At 29.9% G+C, this 14,089-nt stretch overlaps 1 protein-coding gene across 1 annotated transcript; it reads left to right on the plus strand.

Moving 5' to 3' along the window:
* Window positions 1-227: 227 nt before the first annotated feature.
* LOC120079914 (TMV resistance protein N-like) lies at window positions 228-12,963 on the plus strand. The gene is made up of 5 exons (XM_039034368.1): window positions 228-688; window positions 1,709-2,813; window positions 2,980-3,258; window positions 9,498-9,774; window positions 12,947-12,963. Exons 1-5 carry the CDS (start codon window positions 228-230, stop codon window positions 12,961-12,963), a joined length of 2,139 nt encoding a protein of 712 aa, XP_038890296.1.
* The last annotated feature ends 1,126 nt before the right edge of the window (window positions 12,964-14,089 follow it).

Consider the following 14,089-nt stretch of genomic DNA (forward strand, 5'->3'; position numbering starts at 1 on the left):
AACAACCTGGCTCCTAACAATTACAAGGTGACATGATTCGCTCTATTATTTCATCTACAAAGTCTCATTTTAATATTGAGTCAACACTAGTAATATAATATGTAGTTTTTAATACGTTGAGTTTGTATCCATTGTAATCGAAATTGTGTGTGTGTGAGAGAGACATACAAAAGCCTCGTCCTTTCTTATTGCTTTCAACATTATTACTACTATCTCATCCTCCAAACATGAAGAGTTTCGATACTTTCATAAATTTTAGAGGTGAAGATGTTCGCAACAATTTGATCGGACATTTGTTCGATGCGTTGCATAATTACGGGTTAATAACGATATTTTTGGACAATGAGGAACTATTAATTGGAGATCGTCTGGATGAGATGCTGGAGAAATCAATTGAGGAATCAAGAACTGCTATTGTGGTTTTATCAAAAAACTATGCTGATTCGAAATGGTGCTTGAGAGAGTTGGTGAAGATTATGGAAACCATGGACGATGGAACGAATCGAGTTCTTCCCGTGTTTTATCATGTGGATCCTTCTGATGTTCGTCGTCAATCTGGATGTTTCAGGGAAAGATTTGATGAATATGACCAAATAAATGATCCCTTACAGCGTCAGGAAGTTAACAATTGGAGGACAACTTTGACAAAAGTCGGCAATCTTGCTGGAGTTGTAGTAACAGGAGAAAGGTAGGTCACTCTTCTCATTCTTATTTTCATCCATTTTTCATCTATAAATATTATTATTTCTTCATTTATTAGACAAACATTTGGCGTTCCAATATAATTTCCGAACCTAATACTTAAGGTTCTTATACCATATTAGATAAACATCAAATTTCATATGAAAAAACCAATTGATAATGAGGCATTAAGAGGTCTCTCATTTTTTCAATAAACAACTTCAACGCACTTATTTTTATGCATTCAAGTTTAATATTCGTAAGAAAAACAAAAGAGACACATGATTATTGTCCTTAGGTTAGTTCTCTCTCTTTTTTCTTTTTTTGGTTGCAAAGGTATGAAATTAATATGTGGGGTGAGAGAAACAAACCTCTGACTTCGAGGTTGATAATACGAATATTATACCAATTGAGTTAAGCTCATTTGGACCTCTCTCTCTTCTTCTTTTTTTTTTTTTTTTTTTTTTTTTTTTTTAATTTAAAGTTAAGATTTCTATGTAATTAGGACATGGTTTATCTAATTTTAGTCAATGTACTCTTAATAAATCTTAAATATAGTCTCTCAAAATTAATTTTTATTCGAGAATCTGATCCCCTCAATTATTTCATGCAAGGGAATAACATACTGCTCCTATCCTTAGAAAATTAAATGGAAAATTTCGTAGACATGAGAAATGAAATAGAGAGGAACGGGGGTGGAGAAGTCATCCGTGACCCCACACCATGTCTCGTGGACGTTTATACTTACAAAGGGTAGAAAACAAATTCTATTTATATTAGTCAATGGAAAACTTAGAGATTATTCCTAAATTAATAGCCTAATAAATAGTTGTTTCGAATTTGGAAAAGCCGACTAATTGAAAATTATAGATTACATTCAACAATTAGATACACAAACTCTTTCGAATTTGGAAAATAACTATCTTCATTGGTGTATGGATTATAGGGGATTTTGTAATAATCATCGATTGAACCTTTGAAATTTACTGATATTACGTTTGACATACTACTTTTTGGTCCCATGCAGCCCTCAAGTGCACGGTCTCAACAAAATCACAAACCAAATATTTGATATGTTGCGAAGACCAATGTTAGTAGATCCTAATAAGTTGAAATACTTAGTTGATATCCCAAATCGGCTGAGTGATATCAATAGCCTACTTGATTTTGAATCAAAAGAAGTACGTTTTATAGGGATAGTTGGAATGGGTGGCATTGGTAAATCAACTCTTGCTCAAGTTATTTACGATAAGTTTGCATCTACATTTGGCAACAATAACTCTTGTTTTCTAACAGTTTCTGGACGTGATATCGTCACGGTCCAACGTCTACTACTCTCTAAACTTGTTTATCTTCGTAGAAATGATGGTATTAAAATTTCAGAAGAGAGTGAAGGAGCAAACATGATTAAAAATTGTTTGAGTAGACAAAAGGTTTTGATTGTTCTTGATGGGGTGAATGAGAAAGAACAATTAGAAAATTTAGCCGGAAGTTTTGATTGGTTTGGTTCAAAAAGTCGAATCATCATTACAACTCGAAACAAAGATGTTTTTTCTCACCGAAATCATCAACAAGTTCAAATCTACAATGTGGAACCACTTGATTACAAGTCTTCATTCTCACTCTTTTGGAAGCATGCATTTGGAGAAAGTGGGGGTCCAAATGAAGAACAATTCATACAATTTAGTAAAGAGATTGTGGAAAAGGTTGAAGGACATCCACTAGCTTTGGAACAAATTGGAGCATCTTTGCATGGTCGAGATATTAATGTGTGGAGAGAAGAGTTGGAGAGTGTGATTTTAGTTGAGAATAAACGTCTCTTCAATATATTAAAGATAAGTTTTGATCAATTAGAAAGAAAAAGCCAACAAGCTTTTCTTGATTTAGCTTGTTTCTTCCATGGAAAAAGTAAAGACAAAGTTATTGAAATACTTGAGAGTTTTGGATACACTCGTCCCTACACTGAACTACAATTGATGTGCAATAGATTTCTTATTGAAATGGATAATGAGGGCATAATATATATACACAATTTAATTCAAGCAATGGGTCAAAAAATTGAACGACAAGAACCTCAACGAGCAAGGATTTGGTTTCGAGAAGATGCCTTCGACATATTTGCTGAACAACACGTAAGTCTAGAAATATGTATACATGATATTTATTTACAACTCAATGATAGAAGTCTATCGGGTTGATAGACAATGACATTTTGTTATAGTTAAAAATATTTTAAGTAGTTTTACCATTTAAAATGATTATCGTTATTATATAATTGCATATTTTTTTTTTTGACAGGGAGTAAAATACATAAAAGGTGTTGTGTTGGACAAGAGAGAGAAGCAACCTGAATTAGAGTTGGAACCTAGTCTATTTAAAGAAATGACCAGCTTAAAACTATTAGAAATTGACAATGTGAAGCTTACAAAAAATCTAGAATATCTCTCAAAGCAGCTTCGATCGCTCAATTGGCATGGCTATCCTTCAAATTCTTTGCCACAAAATTTTGAAGCACCACGTTTATTTGAACTTCTCTTGCCTCGTGCTCGAACTTCTCATCTTTGGAATGGTGTAAAGGTTAGTACATATCCAAATCATTTTATTAGATGAGTTTTTTTTTTTTTTCCTTCTATAAAGCTTTATATAATGTCTTTTTCTGCGTCTGGTCGGTTTCTTTTGTTGGTAACATAGATTTTATTTTATATTTTCAGATGGATATTTGTAATACACAGTAGAATAAAAGAAAAATCTAAAAATATATTATATTTTTAAAATATTTGCAAATATAAATGAGTTGATTAGTCAATTTTTGATTTTTTTTAATTTTTAATTTTGCCCCCACTTGTTTTATCTTGTTGTATACATTTTTTTTAGTCTTTTTATTTTCTTTCTCTTCTTCGTTTTTTGCTTCTTCCCTCTTTTTTTTTCATTTTATTTTCTTTCTCAGTTTTTGCATCTTCCTTTTTTTTTATTTTATTCTTTCCTTTATCCGATTTTTGTTTCTTTCTTTTATTTTCTTTCATTTCCTTATTTTTCCATTCTTTTTCTTTTCTTTCATTTCCTTCTTTTTTCCTTCTTTATTTATTTATTTTTTTTAATTTTCTTTTCTTTCTTTGGGTTTTGCTTATTCCTTTTTTTTATTATTATTTTTATTTTCTTTCTTCGAGTTTTGCTTATTACTTTATTTTTATTTTTATTTTCTTTCTTCGGTTCTTGCTTATTTCTTTTTTTTATTTTTATTTTCTTCCATTTCTCCAATTTTTGCTTCTTCCCTTATTTTTTTTAATTATTTTTTTTTTCCGATTTTTGTTTCTTCCCTTTTTTTTCTTTTTTTAGTTTTTCTTTCATTTGTCCGGTTTTTGCTTCCTTTTTTTTTTCTATTTATTTTTCTTTCCTTTTTTCAGTTTTTACTTCTTCTCTTTCTCTTATTTTTAAAATTTTTCTTTCCTTTATTTGAATTTTTTTTCTTCCCTTTTTTTTTTTCACAAGAATTATGAAGCTAAGATCTGTACGCAGGACTTGAAAGTACTCAATTCATAAGTGATTTAACACCAATAAGCCAATCATCAAGTTTGATTATTATAACAAATAATAAATATAAATAGTAAATGAAAGTCTAACCGTGATAACAAATAATATTTTCTATCATTGATAGTTTAATCTTTGATTATATTTTCGTAGTTAATAGTTACTTATAGAAATCTATCATTGATAGCCAACTTAGTGAATTTAATTAATAAAGTTGAATCTCGAACAAAAATGTAAGTGGAATGCCTAGAAGTTATCACTAATAGTATGTTTATCAGTGATAGAAGCTATCATAAAAAAGAAAAGGAACTTATAAATGTTTGGGAAGGACAAGAAAGATGCAAAAAGGTGTTCAGTGGCTATGATTGATAGAAGCTACTACTAATAGTATGTTACCAGTGATAGAAGCTAATACTAATAGCATGTTATTGATGATAAAAGCTACCAGATAGCACGTTATCAGTGATAGAAGTTACCACCGATAGCACGTTATCAGTGATAGAGAATTATCACTGATAGCATGATTTCGGTGAGATCATTGATAGCATCATTGATAACCACAATATGAGTGATGTTAGTGATATCAATGATAAAACTTAGGTGATATCTATATATCAAGTTTCTTTCAAAGGTGATAACCAATTATAGAAGTCTATCATTGATAGCTTTAAGTATTAATATTTCAAGGTTGATTCTAATTGATAAAAGTTTATCAGTGATAACAACTGATAGTTGTTATCAGTGATAGCCATGATAATAGATTATTAGTGATAACTACTATGGTAATCAAAGTTTGGTCTTATTTCAAAGTTGATCCCTGTTTACAAATCTATCATTGATAGCCACTGATAGCCTTAAGTAGTAATATTTCAACGTTGATTCCAATTGATGAAAGTAAATCAATGATAGCTACTAATAATTGATAGCAAATTAAAAGCTAATATTTCAATATTGTATTAATTTTTCTCAAATTGAAAGCTATCGCTGATAGCAACTATCATTGATAGGAATTGATATAAGCTATCAGTGATAGCAGCTGATAACAGCTATCAGTGATAGCTTTTAATTTGAGAAAACCAGGAAGAAGCGAACAAAATAGTGGCTAGGCATGAGTTTTTTAGTCTTTTACTATTTTTTTTTTATCTATATATGCAATTATTTTATCTTTGTACTACATATTCTATTATTTTAGGCTTGAATTCTATTTATGCAACTAGCCCTTTTCAGATTCACATAAATTCAATAAATAAGCATGTAAAAAATAACAATAAATATGCATGTAAAAAATAACCTAATTGTTATTTTAAATATAAAATTGAAAATCAGTTAGGGTAGAATTCTTAACAAAATAATGCATACTTAAACTCCATAAATAAGTGACAAATTAGAAATTCAATCGATAGAATACTTATATGAGATTCAAGCTGTAAAAACTCTTTCATAATGCTAAATAAAATCTTCTCTCTATCATAGTGGATGTAGGCATTGTATAAGCCAAACTACTCTAAATCCCTGTGTGTTTCTTTCTTTTTTCTTTCCTTCTTCATATTGTTGTAATCTCTGATTCTTCAAAAAATTAATTTCACAATCTGCAACAATTAAGAAGTTAGAAGTTGATTAAGTGTAAATCAGTGTAAGAACTCAAGAATATCGAGAGAGAGAAACAGGAAGAGAGCTTGTTGAAGAGAAGAGAGAAATGAAGTTGAATTGGAATTCTTCTTCTTCAAACGAAATGTTTTGTTGCAAGTAGAAGAGAGGGTCCTACACGTGTCGAAAGTAGTGTCTTCATCTAGTCCCTGCACGTGTAATCATAACAAATTGGTATCAGAGCAGGGTTAAGATAGAGAAAGCTCCAAGAAGTACTCCAAGAAACACATTCTTGATTAAAGAATTGTTGTGGCATGCTATGACATTGAAAAATTCGATCGGAAGGGAGACTCTTGCTCTCTAGAAAGCAAAGATAAATGCAATTTTTGGCCAACACAAATCACTAAAAGCCATTTTTGATCCAGCCGAAATACCTCAGACAGTGACCAGAAAAGATAAAGAAGAAATGGATAGTGCAGCCTACCGTACCATTGTTTTAAGCCTGAGTGATAATGATAGAGGCAATTGATAAAGAAACAACATATGAAATATGGGCGAAATTAGACGAATTTAATCGAGCATGCCTTAGAGAGAAGTTCTTTACCTATAAAATGGATTCAAATAAATCCTTAAGTGATAATCTAAGTAAACTCAAGAAGCTATCCACTAAATTCAATAGCTTAAGTGATAAGATAGATGAAGCAAACAAATCGTTCATCCTTCTAAACTCACTTCTAGAAGAGTATAGAGAAGTCAAGGTGGGTCTCAAATATGAAAGGGACAAGATCACAGATGCTATAATATTAGCAATTAAAACCAAGGAGTTGGAAATCCTAACTTAGAAGAAGGATTACAATAATGGTAAAGGGTTGTTCTCAAAGGGTAAATCCAAAAATAGTTGGAAACAATGCAGGAATCAAAAGGATAAGAGTAAATTCAAGTACAACTTCTGTCACAAGATGGGTCACATAAAGAAAGTTTGCTTCTTCTTTAAGAAGAAACAAAACCAGAAGAAATAGAAAGAGAAACAAGCAGAAGAATCTAAGGAACTTAAGGTTGAAGAATTAGTGGCAGAACAGGGGAACTATATCTTTGCATATGTCCTAACCACCTCAGAATACACTCCTAATAGTGAATCCTTTGATGAAATTCAAAATTGGGTGTTGGACTCGGAATGTACATTCCATATGACACCCTCAAAGGGCTTGTTTACTATCTACAAGAGCTCGAATGGTGGTTTTGTTTACATGGGTAATGATAACACCTATGAAATTGTGGGAATAGGTTATGTCTCACTAAAATTCAAAGATGGGACAGTCACCCTTCTTAAAAATGCAAACATGTACTCACACTTAAGAAGAATCTAATATCTCTAGAGATGTTGGACTCAATTGGGTGTGAGTATCATGGATTTGGAGGCAAGTTTGAAGTAAAGAAAGATGACAGAATAGTTTTTATTGGAGTGAAGACTAATAGTCTTTACTTAAACAAGGATGTTAAAAAATATCAGTCAACCCTAATAATTACTAAATTTACACTCTCAGAAGGGGATCTTTGGCATAGAAGACTATATTACATAAGTTGTAAAGGCCTAAAGATCCCATCTGATCAAGGGCTGCTAGCTAAAGGCTTGTGAAAATGGCATAATTGGTAAGGCTATCGGGCAATCATTTCTAATTTATAATGAGCAAAAATGATGACAAAGAAGAATCTATCTCTAAAATAAGTAAATATGAGGTGAAATATCTATCTAAAACTAGTAAACTTAATGCTGAAACTCCTAGCACTAGTGAATCATTGTCTGTTGAAATAGAATCTTTAGAAATTGAGGAAGGCACTGAACATTCTCAACAATAAGAAGACTTAACAAATTATTTCTTAACTAGAGACACGGAAAAAGAATAATAAAACAACCATCCCGATATGGTGTAACAGACTTTGTAAATGTAGCTACAGGAGCTATGGTTAGCCTAAATGAGTCTGAACCTATAAATTTTAATGATGTTGTGAGTGATTCTAATGCAAGAAATTGGATTGATGCTGTGAATGAGAAAATGAATTCACTAATAATAAACAAAACTTGGGATTTAGTCTCACTTTGAAAAGGAGCTAAAGTAATATCTTGTAAATGGTTATATAAATTAAAAGAATGCATTCTAGGGTTTCAACTACCTAGGCTTAAGGCAAGACTAGTAGTCAAAGATTTTACACAGAAGGAAGACATTGACTATAATGAATTTTTCTCCTTGGTTGTAAAACATACTACCATCAGAATGTTACTGTCCTTAATTATATAAAACAACTATGAACTAGATCAATCAGATGTTAAGACAACTTTCCTACATGGAGAGTTGGATGAAACCCTTTACATAAGACAGTCCCAAGGCTATAAAAAGAAAGGGAAAGAGAACATGGTTTTTCTTCTTCAGAAGTCCATATATGAACTAAAACAATCCCCAAGATGTTGGTATAGAGAGTTTGATGAGTTTATGATGAGAATTAATTTCAAAAGAAGTTCATATGATAATTGTGCATACATAAACACAACAACCTATACTCTACTGTGTTCTTGTTACTCTATGTGGATGATATGCTTGTAGCAAGCAAATCTAAAGAAGATCTAAGAAAACTAAAAGAATCACTAAACTATCAATTCGATATGAAAGATCTTGGTGAATCTAAAAGGATTATGGGGATGGAAATCCTTAGAGATAGAGATCAAAGGACTTTATGCATAAGTCAATATGACTATAACATTAAGATCCCAAAGAGATTCAAAATGTTTGAAGCTAAACCTTTCAATATCCCTTTAGCTCCCTTTAGCTCAACATTTCAAGCTATCTAGTAAAAATTCTCCTAATGGAGATGATGAAGATCGCCTGAACTATATGTCATAGATACCATATTCTCAAGTGGTTGACAATTTAATGTATCTGATGATCTCAATTAGGCTTGACCTATCTTATACAACTAGTTTGGTAAGTAGGTACGTGGTTAAATCCTATGATCATGTTATAAACTCAATTCATTTTTGTAAATAAACTAAAATATATATACTATGTAATGTGTTATAGATTATATAATATTACACAATGATAATTATACAATTCTTATGTTGATAAATAAATTAGTAATATTTTGTTGCCAACTATTATTTAGTGAATAACTACTAGGGGTGTATATAAAGGTACCCAAAACTTATCCAACTGAATGAAACAATTGGAAAACTGACCAACTGTTCGACATACTTATATTAGTTTTATTTTTATTTTTTAAAAAATATACATATCTAGCCTAGATTCCAAACCTACTCCAAGATTCATTTAAGTTAAAAAAAGGTTGAAAACTATGTTAAACTAATAGTATACTTCATTCATTAATCTTTCATTTTCATTCAACTTGGTTTTGATATGAAAAAAAAAAATCGACAAAACTAACCGACTGGCGGTCAGATGGCACACCATATTTTTTGGTCGGTTTTTTATGTCGGTTTTCTCCCAAAATCTACATTGACCGACCAATATACGTATAAATTACAACTAGTGAGTAATAATAATTGCTTAAATTAGAATTTAGTTTATGAATCGTCTACTAAATACATATATAAAAATATGAGATATAACCTATTGTCATTAAATCCATTCATTTCGAATTCTCTAATAGACCCTAAATAATAATGAGTGGAACTTATTTTATAACAGAGGTTTGAGAAATTGAAGGTTATCGATGCGAGTGATTCACACAATTTGGTGGAGACACCAAACTTAAGTCAAGTTCCGAACCTAGAAAGATTGGTTCTATGTGATTGTACAAGATTGCGTACAATTGACAATTCGATTATCAGCCTGAATCGTCTAGTTTTATTGGACCTCAAACGCTGTATTAGCCTCAAAACATTTACATTGATGGGAAGATTGAGGAGTCGCACAGTTATAGAACTTGATGGCTCAGGTCTCGAGGGTCGCCCGATATTGGAAGGTATATGTATTTGTAAAACTTTCATTCTTTTTGTTGCATCGATATCATATTTTATCCTTGGTTTGGTTCATTCAATTCCCTAAGTTCACATTTTTATAATCCATGAAATTTGTTTTTGATTTCTCGTGTGTTTGGTTTAACATTTCAATGGTTTGATTTTAAAACTAAGTTATTTTTTTTAAAAAAATTGAAATGTTGACAACCTTTTAAAATGTATTTTAAACAATTTTATTTAAAGAATATAAATAAAAATTACTTTCTTGATAAACTTTTTTTTTTCTCTAGTCAATTCAAACTTTCTTTTACGTGCTCTATTTAACATATAGATTCTTTCCATTTTTTTTTCTTTTTATAATAGCACTCAATTGTATGTTCAAAAGTGTAAAATATATTACTTTTCTTATTTGCGCTCCCAATCACTAAATTTTTTAAAACTAGTCATATATATATATATAGACGTACTCTATAGATACAGATACACATACGTATGAATGTATGCATGCATGTATATATGTAGACAAGAAGATTGATGATACTTTAAAAAGTTAAAGACTTTATTTGGTAACCATTTTATTTTGGGTTTTTTATTTTTGAAAATTAAGTATATTTTCTCTCTATTTCTAAGGATGATTTGCATCTTTTTAAGTACAATTGTTGAATTCTTAGACATATTCCAAAAATAAATGAAGAAATTTGGAGTTGAAAGTTGTGTCTACGTGCTTAATTTTAAAAAACAAAAACTTAAAAACTAAGGCCCCATTTGATGACCATTTGGTTTTTGTTTTTGTTTTTGAAAATTAAGCTTATTTCATCCACATTTCTTACAATAATTTGCATCTTTCTTAAGTACAATAGTTAAATTATTTGTCAACTTCCAAAATCAAAAGAAACTTTTTGAAAGTTACTATTTTTAGTTCTCAAAATTTGTCTTGGCTTTTAAAACCATTGATGAAAAGTAGATAACAAAGAAAGAAATTTAGAGATAGAAATAGTATCCATAAACTTAATTTTAAAAGACAAAAACAAAAAACAAAATACAAACGGGGCCTAAATCGTTATAAAACGGGTATAAGGTTTTTTTTATTTCACTTGTGTTGTTTTTCTCTTAATGATCATAAACTTTCCCAACGTTTTCACGTAATATTGTTGATCCTAATTAAAGTTTATGGATACACAGTTTCAAATATAAAGTAATCAAGTCCAAAATATTAGTAAATATAGTGCAATCCAAAAGATTTTGTAAATATAATAAAATTTAGATCTAGTTCTTGGTGTTTATTAGTGATAAACTATATCAAGTATTGGGTTCTATAAGTAATAGAGTCATCACTAATTAAAGTCCATTAGGAATAGAGTTTGCTATATTTATAATTATTTAAAATATTGTTCTAAATTTAATTATTAATCCCGAAAGTATCATCCATTAGAATAGATTATATTATTTGGTTTTTGTAACGGTAATAAACTTCTGTTTTAAATATCATTATAAGCAGCTAGTACAAGACAGAAGCCCCAATCCCGGAGCCTCACTTCCCAATCTCGAAGTGCTTTTTCCCGTGTAAGTTCTTACTTACTCCTTGTTCATTATGAATGATACGAACAAAGGGATGGTTGCAAATATAGCAATAAAACTTAAATTATTAATAGATATAGCATAATTTAAAAAATTACAAATATAACAAAATTTATATAGTCTATCAATGATAGACTACATCGTTTGTAGAAGTCTATCAACAATAGACCTTATAATTGATAGATTTTGCTATATTTACAATTTTTAAAAATGTTGTTAATTATTTATTACCACTAAAAATGATATCCATTACAATTACCCTTACAAAAACCTAACTTATAATGAAAAGTAAAAATGATTCTTTCTTTTGTGTTTGGTTTCAATCAGTAAAACTTTTAATCTCAACTTGAGCTTAGTTTGTTTTAAAATATTATAATTTTACTTTTTCTGCATTTCAAAATGTTATACTCTTTTTTACTAATATTAGTGCAAAGCCTACTAAGATTTCGAATAGGTTTGCACCATTTAACATTTATTTATATTATTTGTTGATACTGAAATTCGGATAGGAAGAAAGCGAACATTACTTTCATATGACAGCAATAGTGAATTTGTTTAAGTGGAGAAAAAACATAGCTTGAAAAAAAAAATATACACACTAATGTAACACTATCACACATACTCTGATGCTTAAGCCAAAGAATGAAAAATTTTTGGAAGCATATAGAATTTGAGAGTGGAATTCCAACTACCTCACAAGGAGTTAATGATGATGTGAGTTTATAGGAGAATTCACCTTGAGTTCATCTTAGAATTATGATACAAGTTTTTCCTAATCTAAACAATTTTGGATTAAATTTGATTAGGGCAATAATTACTTGTTATTGGATTTAAATGACCCATGTCCACTTTTGGACTTATTTTTCTGATTTTCTTTTCTTGGTATTTGGCCTATTTTGTCATACCTAAATTTACCCATAGCAATACCCCGATTCATATGGTTTATGTTTTGGGTCATTATGAGCTAGACATATAGGGAGTCTAATTTGAGAGCATAATTTCTCTAATTTGTGTTGCTAGCTTCATATAGAGTTTATAGAACTGTTGAGAAAAAAATCACTTTATCTACCTTCAAAGTTGAAGAACACAATTCTCTTACAATCTTCTAAAATAACTAAATTTCCTTGCAAAACTTCCAACTAAAGAAGGAAAGAATGACATAATTGTCATCATACAAAGGATTATTCATCAAAATTCTCATGATTTTATCCTTTTTTTTTACGACAACTACGGAATGGGAATTAAACCTTTGACTTCTAGAGATGAAAGTCATGTCAATACCGTTGAATCAAACTCATTTTGACATGATTTTAGCCTATTATTCCAGCTCAAGTTAGCTCTCAAATTAATGAGTTACTGATATCATTATAGGTTTCACTTATAGAGTATTGGTTTGATTATTGTGTACTCGTGATCTTGGTAAAATATCTGTTGTAGCAGTTATAAAGATAATAGTTTTGGATACCAGAAATATAAATATAATTATCTTCTTTCCTTAGGTAATATTCTTGGAAGAAAACCTTAAGGAAGACCAAAATTATTATATGCAAATCAAAGTTTATTATCATTCTAACTCTTTTTGTTATTTTAATATTGCAGGTGAAGCAGTTATTTAGACGACGTAAGTTATAAAGTTTCTACGAAAAATATGATATTTTTTTAGTTCAACGATGTACAAATGGATTGTCATTAGTTAAGTTTTACTCTTATTGACTATTGTAATAGATTTTTGTGAGTAGTTATCTTATGTCCCAGTGTTTGGGGTATAGAGTTGAATTTATATGTCTGCGGTATCTGGTACAATTTTTTGAACTCTAAATAAAATTCTTTTATGATTAATATTTTTTTAAACTTTTTTATCCAACATATCCATTTTCGTTTGAATTAAATATAGATTGCAATTCTTTCCTTCTAATTTTTACCACTTTTCATTCTTTCTTTTGTTCTTCTTTTGGGTAATGAACAACAATTAACCCATTACATTTCTTACAGACATAAGGTTAAATAAAATAAGGAACCAAATAGAAATCAAAACTTTTGATTCCTAATTTTTCTTCACGAATTTCATCATTAACATCATCTTCTTTTTTTTTTCTTTTCTTGTTATTGCTCGATATTTTTACTTTGTCATGATTTTTTTAATTGAATCTCCCTCATCATCTTAGTAGCCAATGGAATGTCATCACATTTATTCAACAATTTCACTTTCAATTCCTTCAAATCTGGAGGATTATCTGAGAACAAATCTACATTTTTTACTCGTTCTTGCTAGGAAAAAAATCTTCATTTTATGGTTTTTTTCTAGTTATATGGTATATGCTTAACTATATACATACTTTTTCAAATATTCTTAACACTCATTTGATATATGAATAGAATTAAAATGTATAAATATTGCACTTAATGTAAACAAAATACTATTATTTATGTAATTGACAATCCTACAACATACATTAACAATCATCAGTTTTATAATAGTCGGAATTAGTTATCAAAATTGATTTTCAAAGATGATTTGCTGAAGTTTCTAGTCGGAGGTCGTTGTCGAAGCATGAAAGGTGGTATTGGAGTTGGTCGTCGGAGGTAGTTTTTGTAGCTTGAAGTTGGTCGTGCGAAAGGTTGTCGTCGAAGTTGATCATCAAAGATGATTTTCGCCAGAGCTTTGTAGTCGGATGTGGTTGTTAGAGTCCAAAGTTGGTCGCATAAAGGTGGTATTGTAGTTGGTTGCCCGAATTTGTCATT

Source organism: Benincasa hispida, chromosome 6 (assembly GCF_009727055.1).
Source record: "Benincasa hispida cultivar B227 chromosome 6, ASM972705v1, whole genome shotgun sequence".
Classification (NCBI taxonomy): Eukaryota; Viridiplantae; Streptophyta; class Magnoliopsida; order Cucurbitales; family Cucurbitaceae; genus Benincasa; species Benincasa hispida.

Excerpts from the sequence above, each read along its gene's own strand:
- LOC120079914 (XM_039034368.1), top strand. The coding sequence starts at position 228 with ATGAAGAGTTTCGATACTTTCATAAATTTTAGAGGTGAAGATGTTCGC. Across the intron at positions 689-1,708 it reads GTTGTAGTAACAGGAGAAAG|CCCTCAAGTGCACGGTCTCA; the intron begins GTAGGTCACTCT and ends GGTCCCATGCAG. Across the intron at positions 3,259-9,497 it reads ATCTTTGGAATGGTGTAAAG|AGGTTTGAGAAATTGAAGGT; the intron begins GTTAGTACATAT and ends ATTTTATAACAG.